The sequence below is a fragment of the Electrona antarctica genome, assembly GCF_951216825.1.
Source record: "Electrona antarctica genome assembly, contig: scaffold_202, whole genome shotgun sequence".
In the NCBI taxonomy this organism is placed as follows: Eukaryota; Metazoa; Chordata; class Actinopteri; order Myctophiformes; family Myctophidae; genus Electrona; species Electrona antarctica.
Window position 1 is genome coordinate 233,683 of NW_027637603.1, and position 17,039 is coordinate 250,721.

Genomic DNA, 17,039 nt, shown 5'->3' on the forward strand with positions numbered 1-17,039 from the left:
CATATCCAACTTGCTCAGTCTGGCATTGATTGATTCAAACACTGATGCATCCACCTCCATGACACCACCCGACTCACTCACACTCTCCGGCCAAGATTGTTGGGATCGGAGTTGTTTCTTTGGCACAGGTTTATCAGAAACCTTTTCAGCTGCCCCTTTGTCACCACCTTTAGGCATCCCACAGCAGGTTGGAGGGTTTGCACAGTGTAGACCTCAGATAGGCCCTGGCTTCAGCAGGAGAGTCCTCAGGTAGGCCTCAAACAGAATCCACCAAAAATCACCTCAAACAGTTGTCGATCCACAGCCACTTGTTGCCTTAGTCCACTTGACTGCTAATATCAATATATTAAAATATATATTGAATAAAAATCTTTAAAAACAGTAGAAATATCTTTAAAAGTTAGCAGGAGCAGCAACAGAGCATCTCTCTGTGCAGCAAACAGGAAACAGGAAGTTTCAGGAAGGTGACCACCAAACTAGTTACCTAGTAACCCTACTAAGACCCTAGCAACAACCCTACAACCCTAGTAACCCTACTAAGACCCTAGCAACAACCCTAGTAACCCTACTAAGACCCTAGCAACAACCCTACAACCCTAGTAACCCTAAGACCCTAGCAACAACCCTAGTAACCCTACTAAGACCCTAGCAACAACCCTACAACCCTAGTAACCCTACTAGGACCCTAGCAACAACCCTAGTAACCCTACTAAGACCCTATCAACAACCCTACAACCCTAGTAACCCTACTAAGACCCTAGCAACAACCCTAGTAACCCTACTAAGACCCTAGCAACAACCCTACAACCCTAGTAACCCTACTAGGACCCTAGCAACAACCCTACAACCCTAGTAACCCTACTAGGACCCTAGCAACAACCCTACAACCCTAGTAACGTTCATCCTCTAACTCGCACTACACCACATCACAGCTTTTCTTGGGACTGTTCTTTCAGGTTGACTACAAAACAATGACTACAACATGACGTAATGATATCATCCTGATGACTACAAAACAATGACTACAACATGACGTAACGATATCATTCTGATGACTACAAAACAATGACTACAACATGACGTAATGATATCATCCTGATGACTACAAAACAATGACTACAACATGACGTAACGATATCATTCTGATGACTACAAGAGAGAGAGGAGTGTGTGTGTGTGTGTGTACGTGTGTGCGTGTCTGCATCAATTTAACGAAGGTGCAGACGATCAGAAATCAGCAGAGAGAGACCGACGTTTGCGCTACTCTATGCTGAATCGAAGTGGACTCGGCCCCGGACTTTTCTTTTCTCCCTGGAAATAAAATGGTCTGGGTTTCCGAGGCTACTCTAGCAATGACTATACTGACCCGTCACAATATTACCGAACAAACACCGCTTAGCGATGATTACTGTCCCGATATAGAGCTATTTGACACTAAAGGTCATAGTCTGGATTTTCGGTGGTGAGGTGCCCACCGAACTACAACATGACGTCACTGAGCCGCGGTGAAGAGCAAACCACCACCACCGCCCCCAGCCCTTCTCTCTGTTTTTACTCACCACCGCTCCACGTTTTTACAGCTCCGGTGGTCACCTCACCACCGGAAATCCAGACTATGAATGAGCCTTTACTGTAACCAAATAAATATCACGTTTAACATTTAATGTGACTGATGGATGTGTGTGTGCGTGCGTGCGTGCGTGCGTGTGTGCGTGTACCAGGCTACTGAGGGAGACGGTGCTGGGCCTCTCCTGTGGAATGGGAGACACAGACGCCCTGAACGAGGCGTCTCGCGTCTTCGACCAGTGGATCAGTGGAAGTCTGAGGTATTGCTGCTGTACAATTTACATTGTAAAATTATTGTTAATTTAACTTTATTAAATTTGGTTCCATTTGTACACTCTCAGAGTTACAGAACGATAAGGGTCCATTTGGTTACTAACTATCATTTAGCTGCTGGGGACCCCCTGGAACTCCCTCAAGGACCCCTGGGGGTCCCGGACTCCTCTAAATGTTGCTGTACTTTGTTGTGTCTTCTTCCTGCAGCAGTGTGGAGGTCAACCTGTTGTCTTATCGTTGTGTCTCCCTGCAGCAGTGTGGAGGTCAACCTGTTGTCTTATCGTTGTGTCTCCCTGCAGCAGTGTGGAGGTCAACCTGTTGTCTTATCGTTGTGTCTCCCTGCAGCAGTGTGGAGGTCAACCTGTTGTCTTATCGTTGTGTCTCCCTGCAGCAGTGTGGAGGTCAACCTGTTGTCTTATCGTTGTGTCTCCTTCGTGCAGCAGTGTGGAGGTCAACCTGTTGTCTTATCGTTGTGTCTCCCTGCAGCAGTGTGGCGGTCAACCTGTTGTCTTATCGTTGTGTCTCCCTGCAGCAGTGTGGAGGTCAACCTGTTGTCTTATCGTTGTGTCTCCTCCATGCAGCAGTGTGGCGGTCAACCTGTTGTCTTATCGTTGTGTCTCCCTGCAGCAGTGTGGCGGTCAACCTGTTGTCTTATCGTTGTGTCTCCTCCCTGCAGCAGTGTGGCGGTCAACCTGTTGTCTTATCGTTGTGTCTCCTCCCTGCAGCAGTGTGGAGGTCAACCTGTTGTCTTATCGTTGTGTCTCCCTGCAGCAGTGTGGCGGTCAACCTGTTGTCTTATCGTTGTGTCTCCTCCCTGCAGCAGTGTGGCGGTCAACCTGTTGTCTTATCGTTGTGTCTCCTCCCTGCAGCAGTGTGGCGGTCAACCTGTTGTCTTATCGTTGTGTCTCCCTGCAGCAGTGTGGAGGTCAACCTGTTGTCTTATCGTTGTGTCTCCTTCCTGCAGTAGTGTGGCGGTCAACCTGTTGTCTTATCGTTGTGTCTCCTCCCTGCAGCAGTGTGGAGGTCAACCTGTTGTCTTATCGTTGTGTCTCCTCCCTGCAGCAGTGTGGAGGTCAACCTGTTGTCTTATCGTTGTGTCTCCCTGCAGCAGTGTGGAGGTCAACCTGTTGTCTTATCGTTGTGTCTCCTTCCTGCAGCAGTGTGGAGGTCAACCTGTTGTCTTATCGTTGTGTCTCCTCCCTGCAGCAGTGTGGAGGTCAACCTGTTGTCTTATCGTTGTGTCTCCCTGCAGCAGTGTGGCGGTCAACCTGTTGTCTTATCGTTGTGTCTCCTTCGTACAGCAGTGTGGAGGTCAACCTGTTGTCTTATCGTTGTGTCTTCTCCCTGCAGCAGTGTGGCGGTCAACCTGTTGTCTTATCGTTGTGTCTCCTCCCTGCAGCAGTGTGGCGGTCAACCTGTTGTCTTATCGTTGTGTCTCCTTCCTGCAGCAGTGTGGCGGTCAACCTGTTGTCTTATCGTTGTGTCTTCTCCCTGCAGCAGTGTGGAGGTCAACCTGTTGTCTTATCGTTGTGTCTCCTCCCTGCAGCAGTGTGGCGGTCAACCTGTTGTCTTATCGTTGTGTCTCCTTCCTGCAGCAGTGTGGCGGTCAACCTGTTGTCTTATCGTTGTGTCTTCTTCCTGCAGCAGTGTGGAGGTCAACCTGTTGTCTTATCGTTGTGTCTCCCTGCAGCAGTGTGGAGGTCAACCTGTTGTCTTATCGTTGTGTCTCCTCCCTGCAGCAGTGTGGAGGTCAACCTGTTGTCTTATCGTTGTGTCTCCTCCCTGCAGCAGTGTGGAGGTCAACCTGTTGTCTTATCGTTGTGTCTTCTTCCTGCAGCAGTGTGGAGGTCAACCTGTTGTCTTATCGTTGTGTCTCCTTCCTGCAGCAGTGTGGCGGTCAACCTGTTGTCTTATCGTTGTGTCTCCCTGCAGCAGTGTGGAGGTCAACCTGTTGTCTTATCGTTGTGTCTCCTCCCTGCAGCAGTGTGGAGGTCAACCTGTTGTCTTATCGTTGTGTCTCCTCCCTGCAGCAGTGTGGAGGTCAACCTGTTGTCTTATCGTTGTGTCTCCCTGCAGCAGTGTGGAGGTCAACCTGTTGTCTTATCGTTGTGTCTCCCTGCAGCAGTGTGGAGGTCAACCTGTTGTCTTATCGTTGTGTCTCCTCCCTGCAGCAGTGTGGAGGTCAACCTGTTGTCTTATCGTTGTGTCTCCCTGCAGCAGTGTGGCGGTCAACCTGTTGTCTTATCGTTGTGTCTCCTCCCTGCAGCAGTGTGGAGGTCAACCTGTTGTCTTATCGTTGTGTCTCCTTCCTGCAGCAGTGTGGAGGTCAACCTGTTGTCTTATCGTTGTGTCTCCTCCCTGCAGCAGTGTGGAGGTCAACCTGTTGTCTTATCGTTGTGTCTCCTCCCTGCAGCAGTGTGGAGGTCAACCTGTTGTCTTATCGTTGTGTCTCCTCCCTGCAGCAGTGTGGAGGTCAACCTGTTGTCTTATCGTTGTGTCTCCCTGCAGCAGTGTGGAGGTCAACCTGTTGTCTTATCGTTGTGTCTTCTCCGTGCAGCAGTGTGGAGGTCAACCTGTTGTCTTATCGTTGTGTCTCCTCCCTGCAGCAGTGTGGAGGTCAACCTGTTGTCTTATCGTTGTGTCTCCTCCCTGCAGCAGTGTGGAGGTCAACCTGTTGTCTTATCGTTGTGTCTTCTTCGTGCAGCAGTGTGGAGGTCAACCTGTTGTCTTATCGTTGTGTCTTCTTCGTGCAGCAGTGTGGAGGTCAACCTGTTGTCTTATCGTTGTGTCTCCCTGCAGCAGTGTGGAGGTCAACCTGTTGTCTTATCGTTGTGTCTCCTCCCTGCAGCAGTGTGGAGGTCAACCTGTTGTCTTATCGTTGTGTCTCCTTCCTGCAGCAGTGTGGAGGTCAACCTGTTGTCTTAACGTTGTGTCTCCTTCGTGCAGCAGTGTGGCGGTCAACCTGTTGTCTTATCGTTGTGTCTCCTTCCTGCAGCAGTGTGGAGGTCAACCTGTTGTCTTATCGTTGTGTCTCCTTCCTGCAGCAGTGTGGAGGTCAACCTGTTGTCTTATCGTTGTGTCTCCCTGCAGCAGTGTGGAGGTCAACCTGTTGTCTTATCGTTGTGTCTCCCTGCAGCAGTGTGGCGGTCAACCTGTTGTCTTATCGTTGTGTCTCCTCCCTGCAGCAGTGTGGAGGTCAACCTGTTGTCTTATCGTTGTGTCTCCTCCCTGCAGCAGTGTGGAGGTCAACCTGTTGTCTTATCGTTGTGTCTCCTCCCTGCAGCAGTGTGGAGGTCAACCTGTTGTCTTATCGTTGTGTCTCCCTGCAGCAGTGTGGAGGTCAACCTGTTGTCTTATCGTTGTGTCTCCTTCGTACAGCAGTGTGGAGGTCAACCTGTTGTCTTATCGTTGTGTCTCCTTCGTGCAGCAGTGTGGAGGTCAACCTGTTGTCTTATCGTTGTGTCTCCCTGCAGCAGTGTGGAGGTCAACCTGTTGTCTTATCGTTGTGTCTCCTCCCTGCAGCAGTGTGGAGGTCAACCTGTTGTCTTATCGTTGTGTCTCCCTGCAGCAGTGTGGAGGTCAACCTGTTGTCTTATCGTTGTGTCTTCTTCCTGCAGCAGTGTGGCGGTCAACCTGTTGTCTTATCGTTGTGTCTCCTCCCTGCAGCAGTGTGGCGGTCAACCTGTTGTCTTATCGTTGTGTCTTCTTCCTGCAGCAGTGTGGAGGTCAACCTGTTGTCTTATCGTTGTGTCTCCTCCCTGCAGCAGTGTGGAGGTCAACCTGTTGTCTTATCGTTGTGTCTCCCTGCAGCAGTGTGGAGGTCAACCTGTTGTCTTATCGTTGTGTCTCCTTCGTGCAGCAGTGTGGCGGTCAACCTGTTGTCTTATCGTTGTGTCTTCGTGCAGCAGTGTGGAGGTCAACCTGTTGTCTTATCGTTGTGTCTCCTTCCTGCAGCAGTGTGGAGGTCAACCTGTTGTCTTATCGTTGTGTCTCCTCCCTGCAGCAGTGTGGCGGTCAACCTGTTGTCTTATCGTTGTGTCTCCCTGCAGCAGTGTGGAGGTCAACCTGTTGTCTTATCGTTGTGTCTCCGTGCAGCAGTGTGGAGGTCAACCTGTTGTCTTATCGTTGTGTCTCCCTGCAGCAGTGTGGCGGTCAACCTGTTGTCTTATCGTTGTGTCTCCTCCCTGCAGCAGTGTGGCGGTCAACCTGTTGTCTTATCGTTGTGTATCCTCCCTGCAGCAGTGTGGCGGTCAACCTGTTGTCTTATCGTTGTGTCTCCGTGCAGCAGTGTGGAGGTCAACCTGTTGTCTTATCGTTGTGTCTCCTCCGTGCAGCAGTGTGGAGACCTGTTGTCTTATCGTTGTGTCTCCTCCGTGCAGCAGTGTGGAGGTCAACCTGTTGTCTTATCGTTGTGTCTCCTTCGTGCAGCAGTGTGGAGGTCAACCTGTTGTCTTATCGTTGTGTCTCCTCCCTGCAGCAGTGTGGAGGTCAACCTGTTGTCTTATCGTTGTGTCTCCTCCGTGCAGCAGTGTGGAGGTCAACCTGTTGTCTTATCGTTGTGTCTCCGTGCAGCAGTGTGGAGGTCAACCTGTTGTCTTATCGTTGTGTCTCCTCCCTGCAGCAGTGTGGCGGTCAACCTGTTGTCTTATCGTTGTGTCTCCCTGCAGCAGTGTGGAGGTCAACCTGTTGTCTTATCGTTGTGTCTCCTCCCTGCAGCAGTGTGGAGGTCAACCTGTTGTCTTATCGTTGTGTCTCCGTGCAGCAGTGTGGAGGTCAACCTGTTGTCTTATCGTTGTGTCTCCTCCCTGCAGCAGTGTGGAGGTCAACCTGTTGTCTTATCGTTGTGTCTCCCTGCAGCAGTGTGGAGGTCAACCTGTTGTCTTATCGTTGTGTCTCCTCCCTGCAGCAGTGTGGAGGTCAACCTGTTGTCTTATCGTTGTGTCTTCTCCGTGCAGCAGTGTGGCGGTCAACCTGTTGTCTTATCGTTGTGTCTCCTCCCTGCAGCAGTGTGGAGGTCAACCTGTTGTCTTATCGTTGTGTCTCCCTGCAGCAGTGTGGAGGTCAACCTGTTGTCTTATCGTTGTGTCTCCCTGCAGCAGTGTGGCGGTCAACCTGTTGTCTTATCGTTGTGTCTCCTCCCTGCAGCAGTGTGGCGGTCAACCTGTTGTCTTATCGTTGTGTCTCCTTCCTGCAGCAGTGTGGTGGTCAACCTGTTGTCTTATCGTTGTGTCTCCTCCCTGCAGCAGTGTGGCGGTCAACCTGTTGTCTTATCGTTGTGTCTTCTCCCTGCAGCAGTGTGGCGGTCAACCTGTTGTCTTATCGTTGTGTCTCCCTGCAGCAGTGTGGAGGTCAACCTGTTGTCTTATCGTTGTGTCTTCTTCCTGCAGCAGTGTGGAGGTCAACCTGTTGTCTTATCATTGTGTCTCCTCCCTGCAGCAGTGTGGAGGTCAACCTGTTGTCTTATCGTTGTGTCTCCCTGCAGCAGTGTGGAGGTCAACCTGTTGTCTTATCGTTGTGTCTCCCTGCAGCAGTGTGGAGGTCAACCTGTTGTCTTATCGTTGTGTCTTCTTCCTGCAGCAGTGTGGAGGTCAACCTGTTGTCTTATCGTTGTGTCTTCTCCCTGCAGCAGTGTGGCGGTCAACCTGTTGTCTTATCGTTGTGTCTCCGTGCAGCAGTGTGGAGGTCAACCTGTTGTCTTATCGTTGTGTCTCCTTCCTGCAGCAGTGTGGAGGTCAACCTGTTGTCTTATCGTTGTGTCTCCTTCCTGCAGTAGTGTGGCGGTCAACCTGTTGTCTTATCGTTGTGTCTCCTCCCTGCAGCAGTGTGGAGGTCAACCTGTTGTCTTATCGTTGTGTCTCCCTGCAGCAGTGTGGAGGTCAACCTGTTGTCTTATCGTTGTGTCTCCTTCCTGCAGCAGTGTGGAGGTCAACCTGTTGTCTTATCGTTGTGTCTTCTTCCTGCAGCAGTGTGGCGGTCAACCTGTTGTCTTATCGTTGTGTCTCCTCCCTGCAGCAGTGTGGAGGTCAACCTGTTGTCTTATCGTTGTGTCTCCCTGCAGCAGTGTGGCGGTCAACCTGCGTCTCCTGGTCTATCGCTACGGCATGAAGAACTCGGGCAGCGAGGAGAAATGGAACGTCCTGTTTGAGCGCTACAAAGCGGCTACGCTGGCCCAGGAGAAGGACAAGCTGCTGCTGGGGCTGGCCTCTGTGGAGGACGTCCAGCTGCTCTACAAGTAAAACACCCACCGTTATTATTGTCCACTAAAACTATAATTATACAACAGGTCGTTTCGAGGAAGCAATCTGATTGGTTGAAACAGCCTTCTAGCCGTGGTTCAAACGAGCACCACTCCACACCTAATCAAAACAAAGAATTCAGCTGCTCTGTTCTCCAAGAGCGCTAGCAAACTCGGTGGCTAGGCTAGGTAGTTTCTTGGGACATTTGTGGTCGTAGTGACTACATCTGTCATTAAAAGAAATATGTTTTTTCAGCGATTTAATTAGTTTGAAGGGTAACTGTTGTATAATTGCAATATTACACGAGAGGGTGTGTTTTAACGTCATTATTGCCACTTCAGTGATGCTTGCGGAACTCGACTACGTCTCGTTCCTGACCGCATCACCGTCGTGGCAATAATCACGTTAAACCACACCCTCTCGTTCCTGACCGCATCACCGTCGTGGCAATAATCACGTTAAACCACACCCTCTCGTTCCTGACCGCATCACCGTCGTGGCAATAATCACGTTAAACCACACCCTCTCGTTCCTGACCGCATCACCGTCGTGGCAATAATCACGTTAAACCACACCCTCTCGTTCCTGACCGCATCACCGTCGTGGCAATAATCACGTTAAACCACACCCTCTCGTTCCTGACCGCATCACCGTCGTGGCAATAATCACGTTAAACCACACCCTCTCGTTCCTGACCGCATCACCGTCGTGGCAATAATCACGTTAAACCACACCCTCTCGTTCCTGACCGCATCACCGTCGTGGCAATAATCACGTTAAACCACACCCTCTCGTTCCTGACCGCATCACCGTCGTGGCAATAATCACGTTAAACCACACCCTCTCGTTCCTGACCGCATCACCGTCGTGGCAATAATCACGTTAAACCACACCCTCTCGTTCCTGACCGCATCACCGTCGTGGCAATAATCATGTTAAACCACACCCTCTCGTTCCTGACCGCATCACCGTCGTGGCAATAATCACGTTAAACCACACCCTCTCGTTCCTGACCGCATCACCGTCGTGGCAATAATCACGTTAAACCACACCCTCTCGTTCCTGACCGCATCACCGTCGTGGCAATAATCACGTTAAACCACACCCTCTCGTTCCTGACCGCATCACCGTCGTGGCAATAATCACGTTAAACCCTCTCGTGTAATATTGCTTAAAAGAAACCACCGCTGGTTATTGTTGTCCACTAAAACTATAAATGTTCGTCGACTACCTTTTTTTCCACTGACGAAAACCAAATGGAAACTAAAAGAAAACTATGGTTTTAATTGATTTAAACAGCAGCAGGTATCGTTTCTGTTCCGGGGGCATCGCGAGATGTGGCTGCCAGACAGGAAACGGTGGGCAGTCTCGCGATATTTGGCACGTTCAGAAACAATAGCACCCTTTTTGCTCTTTAGATACCTCTGTACAATCACATACATAACACATCGAAAAGCAACACAACAGACAATAATGCTTTACATGTCTTCTGTTATTTGCCAGAAGCGATTAGCCTACTTTAGAAAATATCTCAGTCATTCAGAAATAGTGTTCATGAGCTGGTCACTGAGCTCTCATTGACTCCAGTGCATTCTGCCGAACTTCCGGGTGCAATTTGGCTCCCATGGTGCGACGAATCTGCCGCCCTGGAATTGTGTGATAGCGAAAGTGACGTTGGTGACCATTTCATATACCTCAGGTTATAGTTCAAGGTGCATTCTGGGAAACGCAGTACTAACAGAGCTACCAGCAGTAGGCTACTGTACAAGTTTACACCCATGTGGATGTAAAGGTGTGCTCGTCCTGCTGCAGGTTGCTGGAGGCGTCTAAAGACGACAGCATCGTGAGGAGCCAGGACCTGTTCACCGTGGTGAACTACGTCTCCCAGAACCCCCTGGGGAAGGACATGGCCTGGGACTGGACCACGCTCAACTGGAACTACCTGGTGGACAGGTCTGATTGGTCCTTCATGGTCACATGGTTTTATGGAACTACCTGGTGGACAGGTCTGATTGGTCCTTCATGGTCACATGACGGGTCACATGGTTTTATGCACTGGCTCCCAAACATTTTCATGTCAAGGACCGCCAAATTGACACTAATTTGGGGACCGGCCCCCAGTTTGGGAACCACTGCTGTACTGTAGGCCAGGGGTTCTCAACCCGTGGGTCGCGACCCCTCGGGGGGTCGCCAAATTATTTTAGGGGGTCCCCAAATTATTTACAAAAAAAAAAAAAAAAAAAAACGATTTTTCAAAAATAGCAGACCTACAAGCTCGTAGCGCGCCACTCGGTGGCGCGCTATGAGCTTGTAGATCTGCTATTTTTAAATAGCTAAATTAAAACACCAAAAGGGGTTCCCGCCCAAAATGGTTTAAGGTTATTGTAGCAGTCAATTTATATTGGGGGTCCCGAGACGTTGCCAAAGCATTTTCGGGGGTCCCCGGCCAAAAACGTTGAGAACCCCTGCTGTAGGCTACAGTAGTGGGATTGCCGTTGGCCCGTTGGCCACATCATGGGCCACACTGTGCACATTGTGAAATCACACAAAAAAAAGAAAAAATGCTCAAATTAACCCATTTAGATTCTATACAAATTTTCCAAAAAACCTAAGTTTCTGTATCAGTGGTTTCATGCCAAGGACCCCCAGAATTATATGTAATTGGCCGCGGACCCCCATCTCAAAATATGTTAACGTTCCCTGAAAAGAGTATATAGGCCTATTCCAAGTTTTGCCACGATTTAAAAAATAAATAGCTGATCTACAAGCTCGTAGAGCGGCACCGAGTGCCACGCTATGAGCTTGTAGATCAGCTATTTCTTTCAACAGATGAAGTCTAAAATGATGGTTAAAGTGTGTTTAAGTGGGTTAAAACATGACGTGTGGCGTTGCAGGTACACCATCACCGACAGAAGCCTGGGCCGCCTGCTGGGTAGCATCAGCACCTCCTACAACACAGAGCTGCAGCTGTGGAAGGTGGGTATACGCTTGACGCGTTATTATGGATCCCACCGCAGTTCTAGGAAAGCCCTGCTGTGATTGGCCAGTAGTCGTTGTGATTGACAGTTCTCATTTTTGCGACCAGTCATTAATCCTACAACTACAACCTATCTCAAACCCTCACCCTAAACCTAACCCCCCACGGGGCAGCACACCTAAACCTAACCTTAACCCATGTCTAACCAATGACTAGTCTAAACTAAGTATGTACCCTAAACCTAACCTGCCACGGGGCAGCACACCTAAACCTAACCTTAACCCATGTCTAACCAATGACTAGTCTAAACTAGGTATGCACCCCCCTAAACCTAACCCGAACGGCCTAACCTCAGTAAAACGATGCCTTCCCGGGAGCCAATCAGACACATGGTGAGGCGGGTCTACCCTAGAACGTTGGTGGGATTCATAATCACGCAGCATTCAAATCAAATCAAATCAAATCAAATCAAACTTTATTTATAGAGCACATTTACAAAGACCAGAAGGTCACCCAAAGTGCTGCACATGAACATATAACCCTAACCCCTACCCTAACCCTAACCCTAACCCAAAGTGCTGTACATGAACATATAACCCTAACCCCTACCCTAACCCTAACCCTAACCCAAAGTGCTGTACATGAACATATAACCCTAACCCCTACCCTAACCCTAACCCAAAGTGCTGCACATGAACATATAACAACCAAAGTGCTGCACATGAACATATAACAAGCATACAATCAACACAAACAATATGGTATCGAAGCAACACAAGTATTTAGACAGGTTAACTAGGTCAAACAACATTGAATGCCAGGGAGAAACGGTGTGTTTTAAGCAAAGATTTGCTTAAAACACACACGCATTGACCACACGCATGGACCACACGCATTGACCACACGCATTGACCACACGCATTGACCATGTGCAGACCGCAGCCATGTTTCCATCAGAGTTTGGAAGCACTCGTTTTCAGTAAAGCAACGTTTGATTGATTGATTGATTGAAGAATTTATTAACAGTTTGCAGAATTACAGTACATTTCAAGCACAAACTCAATACAAAGGCTGTTAACTGTGAGTGGACGACCCAATTAAGCATTACACTTGTTTCCAATAGGGTCCACCATGTTCAAATCATCAAAACATTTAGAGACGTACAAATAGACACTTCTATAGACAGAACAGGAATTCATCATAAAGGAGGTAAAAAGGGAAAAGAAATATATACAGTGAGGGGAAAAGGGGGGGGGGGCGGATTCAGATTTTACGGGGGCCAGTTTCGAATTGCAGCCATCCGTAGGTGCCCTTTGAGAGCGGTTTTGAAGGAGTCAAGGGATTCGCATGTCTTAATGACAGTTGGTAGGGCGTTCCACATTTTGGTGGCATAGGAGCGAAAAGAATTTAGTCCCTTGTTTACGTCCTGCTGCCTCCTGCATTATGTGCTAATTATAAACAGGTGGTACACAGCTGGGCTGTCGAGTGATATCTAACGAGCACTTGAACTGCAAACACTTAGAAAAAGAATCACCTGCGAGGACACAAAGTATCTCATAACAACATGTTCTATGGTGGATTTTTATGAAACAAACACTTTGAGGATAGAAAGAGGATATGGGTAAAAAATTAACGAAAGTTGCACTAATATTTTAGAAATAGGTCAACAATACAAGTGAGTTAGTTTTGTGGATTAATTTACTTTTACTGCGTGGTCCCCTACCTGTGCCCCCCACAAAATGACCAGAACTACTTAATATTTCACCAAAACCTAGAGCAGAACTCCCACCACGGGACTCGGGGCAACCAATTCATACAGTTGCAACCACTATATTAATGGCAAGTATTTCATACAACTTATGTTCATGAACTATCCCTTTAAACAACGTTAAACAATGTTAAACTCACTTTGCCTGTTGCTTTGCCACTCGATGTGCCATCCTACTATAAATGCGCCACGTCTCTGCGTACGTGCGTACGTGTGTGCGTGCGTACGTACGACTTCACATTCGACACACGCGTTCCACACCCCCGCAGGGAGTGCAGTGCCAGGTATCGAGTCGGTCGGACCCACGGTTTTCCAGAACCACACACAAAAGGCTCTGGTCAGGCTCTGCCAGTGGGCCTAATGAGGCCAACTCCTTTCACCTGTGCAATTTCCAGCCTCTGCCTCAGCCAATTGAGGCTCAACCAATCAGGCTCTGCCAGTGGGCCGAATTGATTGCCAAGTACACTTTTCAGTTTGCAGTCTTCACACACAGGCACACACACAGATCTCCAAACTTTATTTGTATAGCACCTTTCATGACATGAAATGCAGCTCAAAGTGCTTCACAGAGCAATGGAGAAAATAGAAGAAGAAAAAGAAAAGCAAGGCTTAAAACATTAAAATAATAGCAGTAATGCAATACAGTGAGGACATGAACAACAAGGAATTTTAAAGATCAAGTAAAACATGCGAGTATACTTCTCCCCCCAACACTGTCACTTCTTCCTCAGATGGAGCATTTCTTCAAGCTGACCCCGAACGCCGGAGCGGGGGAGATGCCTCGGCAGCAGGCCCTGGAGACCGTCAGGAACAACATCCAATGGGTCACCAGGAACCAGGAGGAGATCCGGGCCTGGCTGGACCTCCACGTGGCCTGAGGAGACCCAGGAACCAGGGGGAGATCCGGGCCTGGCTGGACCTCCACGTGGCCTGAAGAGACCCAGGAACCAGGAGGAGATCCGGGCCTGGCTGGACCTCCACGTGGCCTGAAGAGACCCAGGAACCAGGAGGAGATCCGGACATGGTTGGACCCATAGATGTATATATATAAGAAAGCTAGATGGCTCACCCGCCTCTGGCCAATGGAGAGCGACGTCGCTATGTGGCGGCCATCTTACCTCGGGGGGCAGCATAACATTGTGTCTATGGGGCATGTACTTTTTAAATAACCATAACTTGCTAAATTTTCAACCGATTTTCAAACGGTTTGGTTTGTTATAAACATCAGAGACGTCCACATACTTATATGCTTTTATACAACGTTGAAAAAAACTAAATTAAGCAGATAAAATCGTCCTGAATCGTAGCCACGTTGACAACGTTTGTAATAAACCAACCCGTTTGTAAATCCGTCAAGATTTGAGCGAGTTATGACTGTTTTAGTTTGAGCTGCCATTGAACATACTGTACTGTAGCCCCGAAGCAAGATGGCCGCCGGGTGAACTACGTCAGAGACTCCGCCTTGAGCCATCTAGCCTTTATATACAGTATGTCTATGGGCTGGTAGAGTACATAGAACTACACATCCCACAATGCACTGGGCCATCTAGCCTTTATATAGGTATATGGTTGGACCTCCACCTGGCCTGAAGAGAACACATCAGTCATGGTGAAACAACCGACGTCATGTCAAGGACCCCCAAGTCGACACTAATTAGACCACGGACCCTCCATTTGAAAATATACGCCGCAAGGACCCCCCACAAGAGAAGATTTTTACGGCTCTAGCAGTGACTCTCAACCATTTTCATTTCAAGGGCCCCCCGGTTTGACCTAAATTATAGGCTATACGGACCCCCATTTAATGGCATTTCTATCTCTGGGACCCAACATTTATATTGTAAAATCAATGTTAATTTAACCCTGAGAGTGTACAAATGGAAATGTGTACACTTTCAGAGATACAGACCCATAAGGGTCCATTTGTTTCCTAACTATCATTTAGCTGGGGGATCCCCTGGAACTCCCCCAAGGACCCCTGGGGGTCCCCGGACCCCACTTTGGGAACCACTGCCCTAGAATAATCAGGGGTTTGGGCAACTTTGACGATGGAGAAGGAAGGGGTGGAACGAGAGTAATTTAGTAAGAGAGTGGCGACACTAGCGTCGACTCCCATTGTAACAATGGAATGCGGAAGTGCTCATTCTATCTCAATGGGATAGGTCCAGCCATAGGAGCAATGTGTGGAACTATAGCCCAGTGGTAACCAACCTTTTCAAGCCCAAGAGCCCATTTTATTCCCAATTGTAAGCCATGATCTACCACTAAAATAGGCTATGTTTAAAAAAACACTTTTTGACAGGCTCAATGCATGTGCACACAAACACTATAGTTTAAATAAGAATAAATACTGATAATCAATGCCAAAATATTAAGACAAATGTATTTTTCCATAGTCAGACTGCTTGCCTGTGTAGGTATAGTAGTGAGTGAGAGGCTGTTTAGCTCTGTGGGTTTTTAGTTGTGCATCACAAGTTCACACCGGATAGCGGTCAAACAAGAGAACAAACAAACTCTGCAGTTGATGACTCGATACACATGTCTGGGGCCATCACTGATACACATGTCTGGGGCCATCACTGATACACATGTCTGGGGCCATCACTGATACACATGTCTGGGGCCATCACTGATACACATGTCTGGGGCCATCACTGATACACATGTCTGGGGCCATCACTGATACACATGTCTGGGGCCATCACTGATACACATGTCTGGGGCCATCACTGCGAGCTATTCAAAATCCACATTCTGTGTATTGGTAGTGATGGCTGGCTGCCTGTCAGTCTGACACCCGCTCACTCCGGGATCTACTTGAATGGCTCGTGCGAGCTACTGGTAGCTCCCGAACCCCTGGTTGGTTACACCCGCTTTGTGGCGAGATCAAAACGTGTCGCTACTCTCCTACTCTACACTCTGAGTGGAACCAATAACCAACGTTGACTCTAGAATAATCAGGGGTTTGGGCAACTTTGACGATGGTGAAGGAAGGGGGCGGGGCTGCTATGTTTCCACACTCACTCCAGATAATAGGGGCCACATTGCATAATATAATATATTACTCGCAAAAAATAGCCGATCTACAAGCTCAAAACGCAGATCGGCTATTTTCTGTTTTGCTTCATTTGAATTGAAATCCTGAAATGGGTTTTGCTATTTTTTTAATTGGAAATGGGTTTTGCTATTTTTTTAATTGGAATGCTGAAAGGTACACTTTTAACTTTAATTTAATTTCAAATGCACTTAGTTATTGTTATTATTGTTATGTTATAACTTTATGAACTAAATACAAATACTGTACATTGGAAGTGGGCCTACTCGTCATGATTACATTACAAATACTGTACATTGGAAGTGGGCCTACTAAACATGATTACATTTATAAACTGAAGTAATTAAAGCGGGTCATGTTTGCATGTTTGGACTTGTTAACAGCTGAAATCAATGATATCAGTATTCTGATGTCATGACCACGCCAGGCCCAGGAAATGAATCCCAATGCATTTTTCCTCATAGACATTTCAAAAAGTATTTATTTAAAAACGGTTACGCCGCGGACAAAGCCAACTCCAGTCATGACAAATCATGACAATAAACACAATATTTTGGACCAAACAAACAATTACAAAGAAGAATAACAACAAAAAAAGTGTTGTAACCTGCCGTTTTATTCTACTTTCTTTGTTTGGCCCAAAACATTGTGTTTATTGTCATGATTTGTCACGACAAGAGTTGGCTTTGTCCGCGGCGTAACCGTCTTTAAATAAAAACTTTCTGAAAAGTCTATGAGGAAAATGAACGGAGAATCATTTCCTGGGCCATGGTAGGGGGCGGGACTGCGACGCTCTATGTCGTAACTCTATTACATGGCTCTGGGCCTCACTAGCTGAGGATGCCAGCTATATCCCACCAGCTAAACATCTCCCAACAAACTCCACAGAGAAGGCGTTGTCTTTATGTAGTTTTACTGGTCAATTTGTGAAACTGTATAACAACAAAATACAAACATTCCCAAAGTATTGTTACAAAACAGAACGCAATGTGACAAACAGAGCAAAGCTAGACACACACACATCACTGTAGCTGCTTGTAAAACGCATTTGTAGTGGCGTGCACAGATAGACACTAGGGGGTGCTAGAGCACCACCTGCCCTTGCCCTCTGGACAGCAATGTGCCTTTTGAAAAAAAGAAAAATATATATATATTTTTAGTGTA

The 17,039-nt window shown here is 47.9% G+C and overlaps 1 protein-coding gene across 1 annotated transcript in view; it reads left to right on the forward strand.

The window, feature by feature from the left end:
- Positions 1–16,239, forward strand: part of enpep (glutamyl aminopeptidase) — a gene marked incomplete at its 5' end in the record, with an annotated part of 63,862 nt that extends 47,623 nt beyond the window's left edge. Inside the window, 5 exons of the mRNA XM_079531653.1 lie at positions 1,722–1,826; positions 7,898–8,071; positions 9,888–10,028; positions 10,970–11,051; positions 13,552–16,239. Of these exons, the coding sequence (XP_079387779.1) occupies positions 1,722–1,826; positions 7,898–8,071; positions 9,888–10,028; positions 10,970–11,051; positions 13,552–13,698 (649 nt within the window). The 3' untranslated portion in view covers positions 13,699–16,239. The remainder of the gene's footprint in view (positions 1–1,721; positions 1,827–7,897; positions 8,072–9,887; positions 10,029–10,969; positions 11,052–13,551) is intronic.
- Between the last annotated feature and the right edge of the window lie 800 nt (positions 16,240–17,039).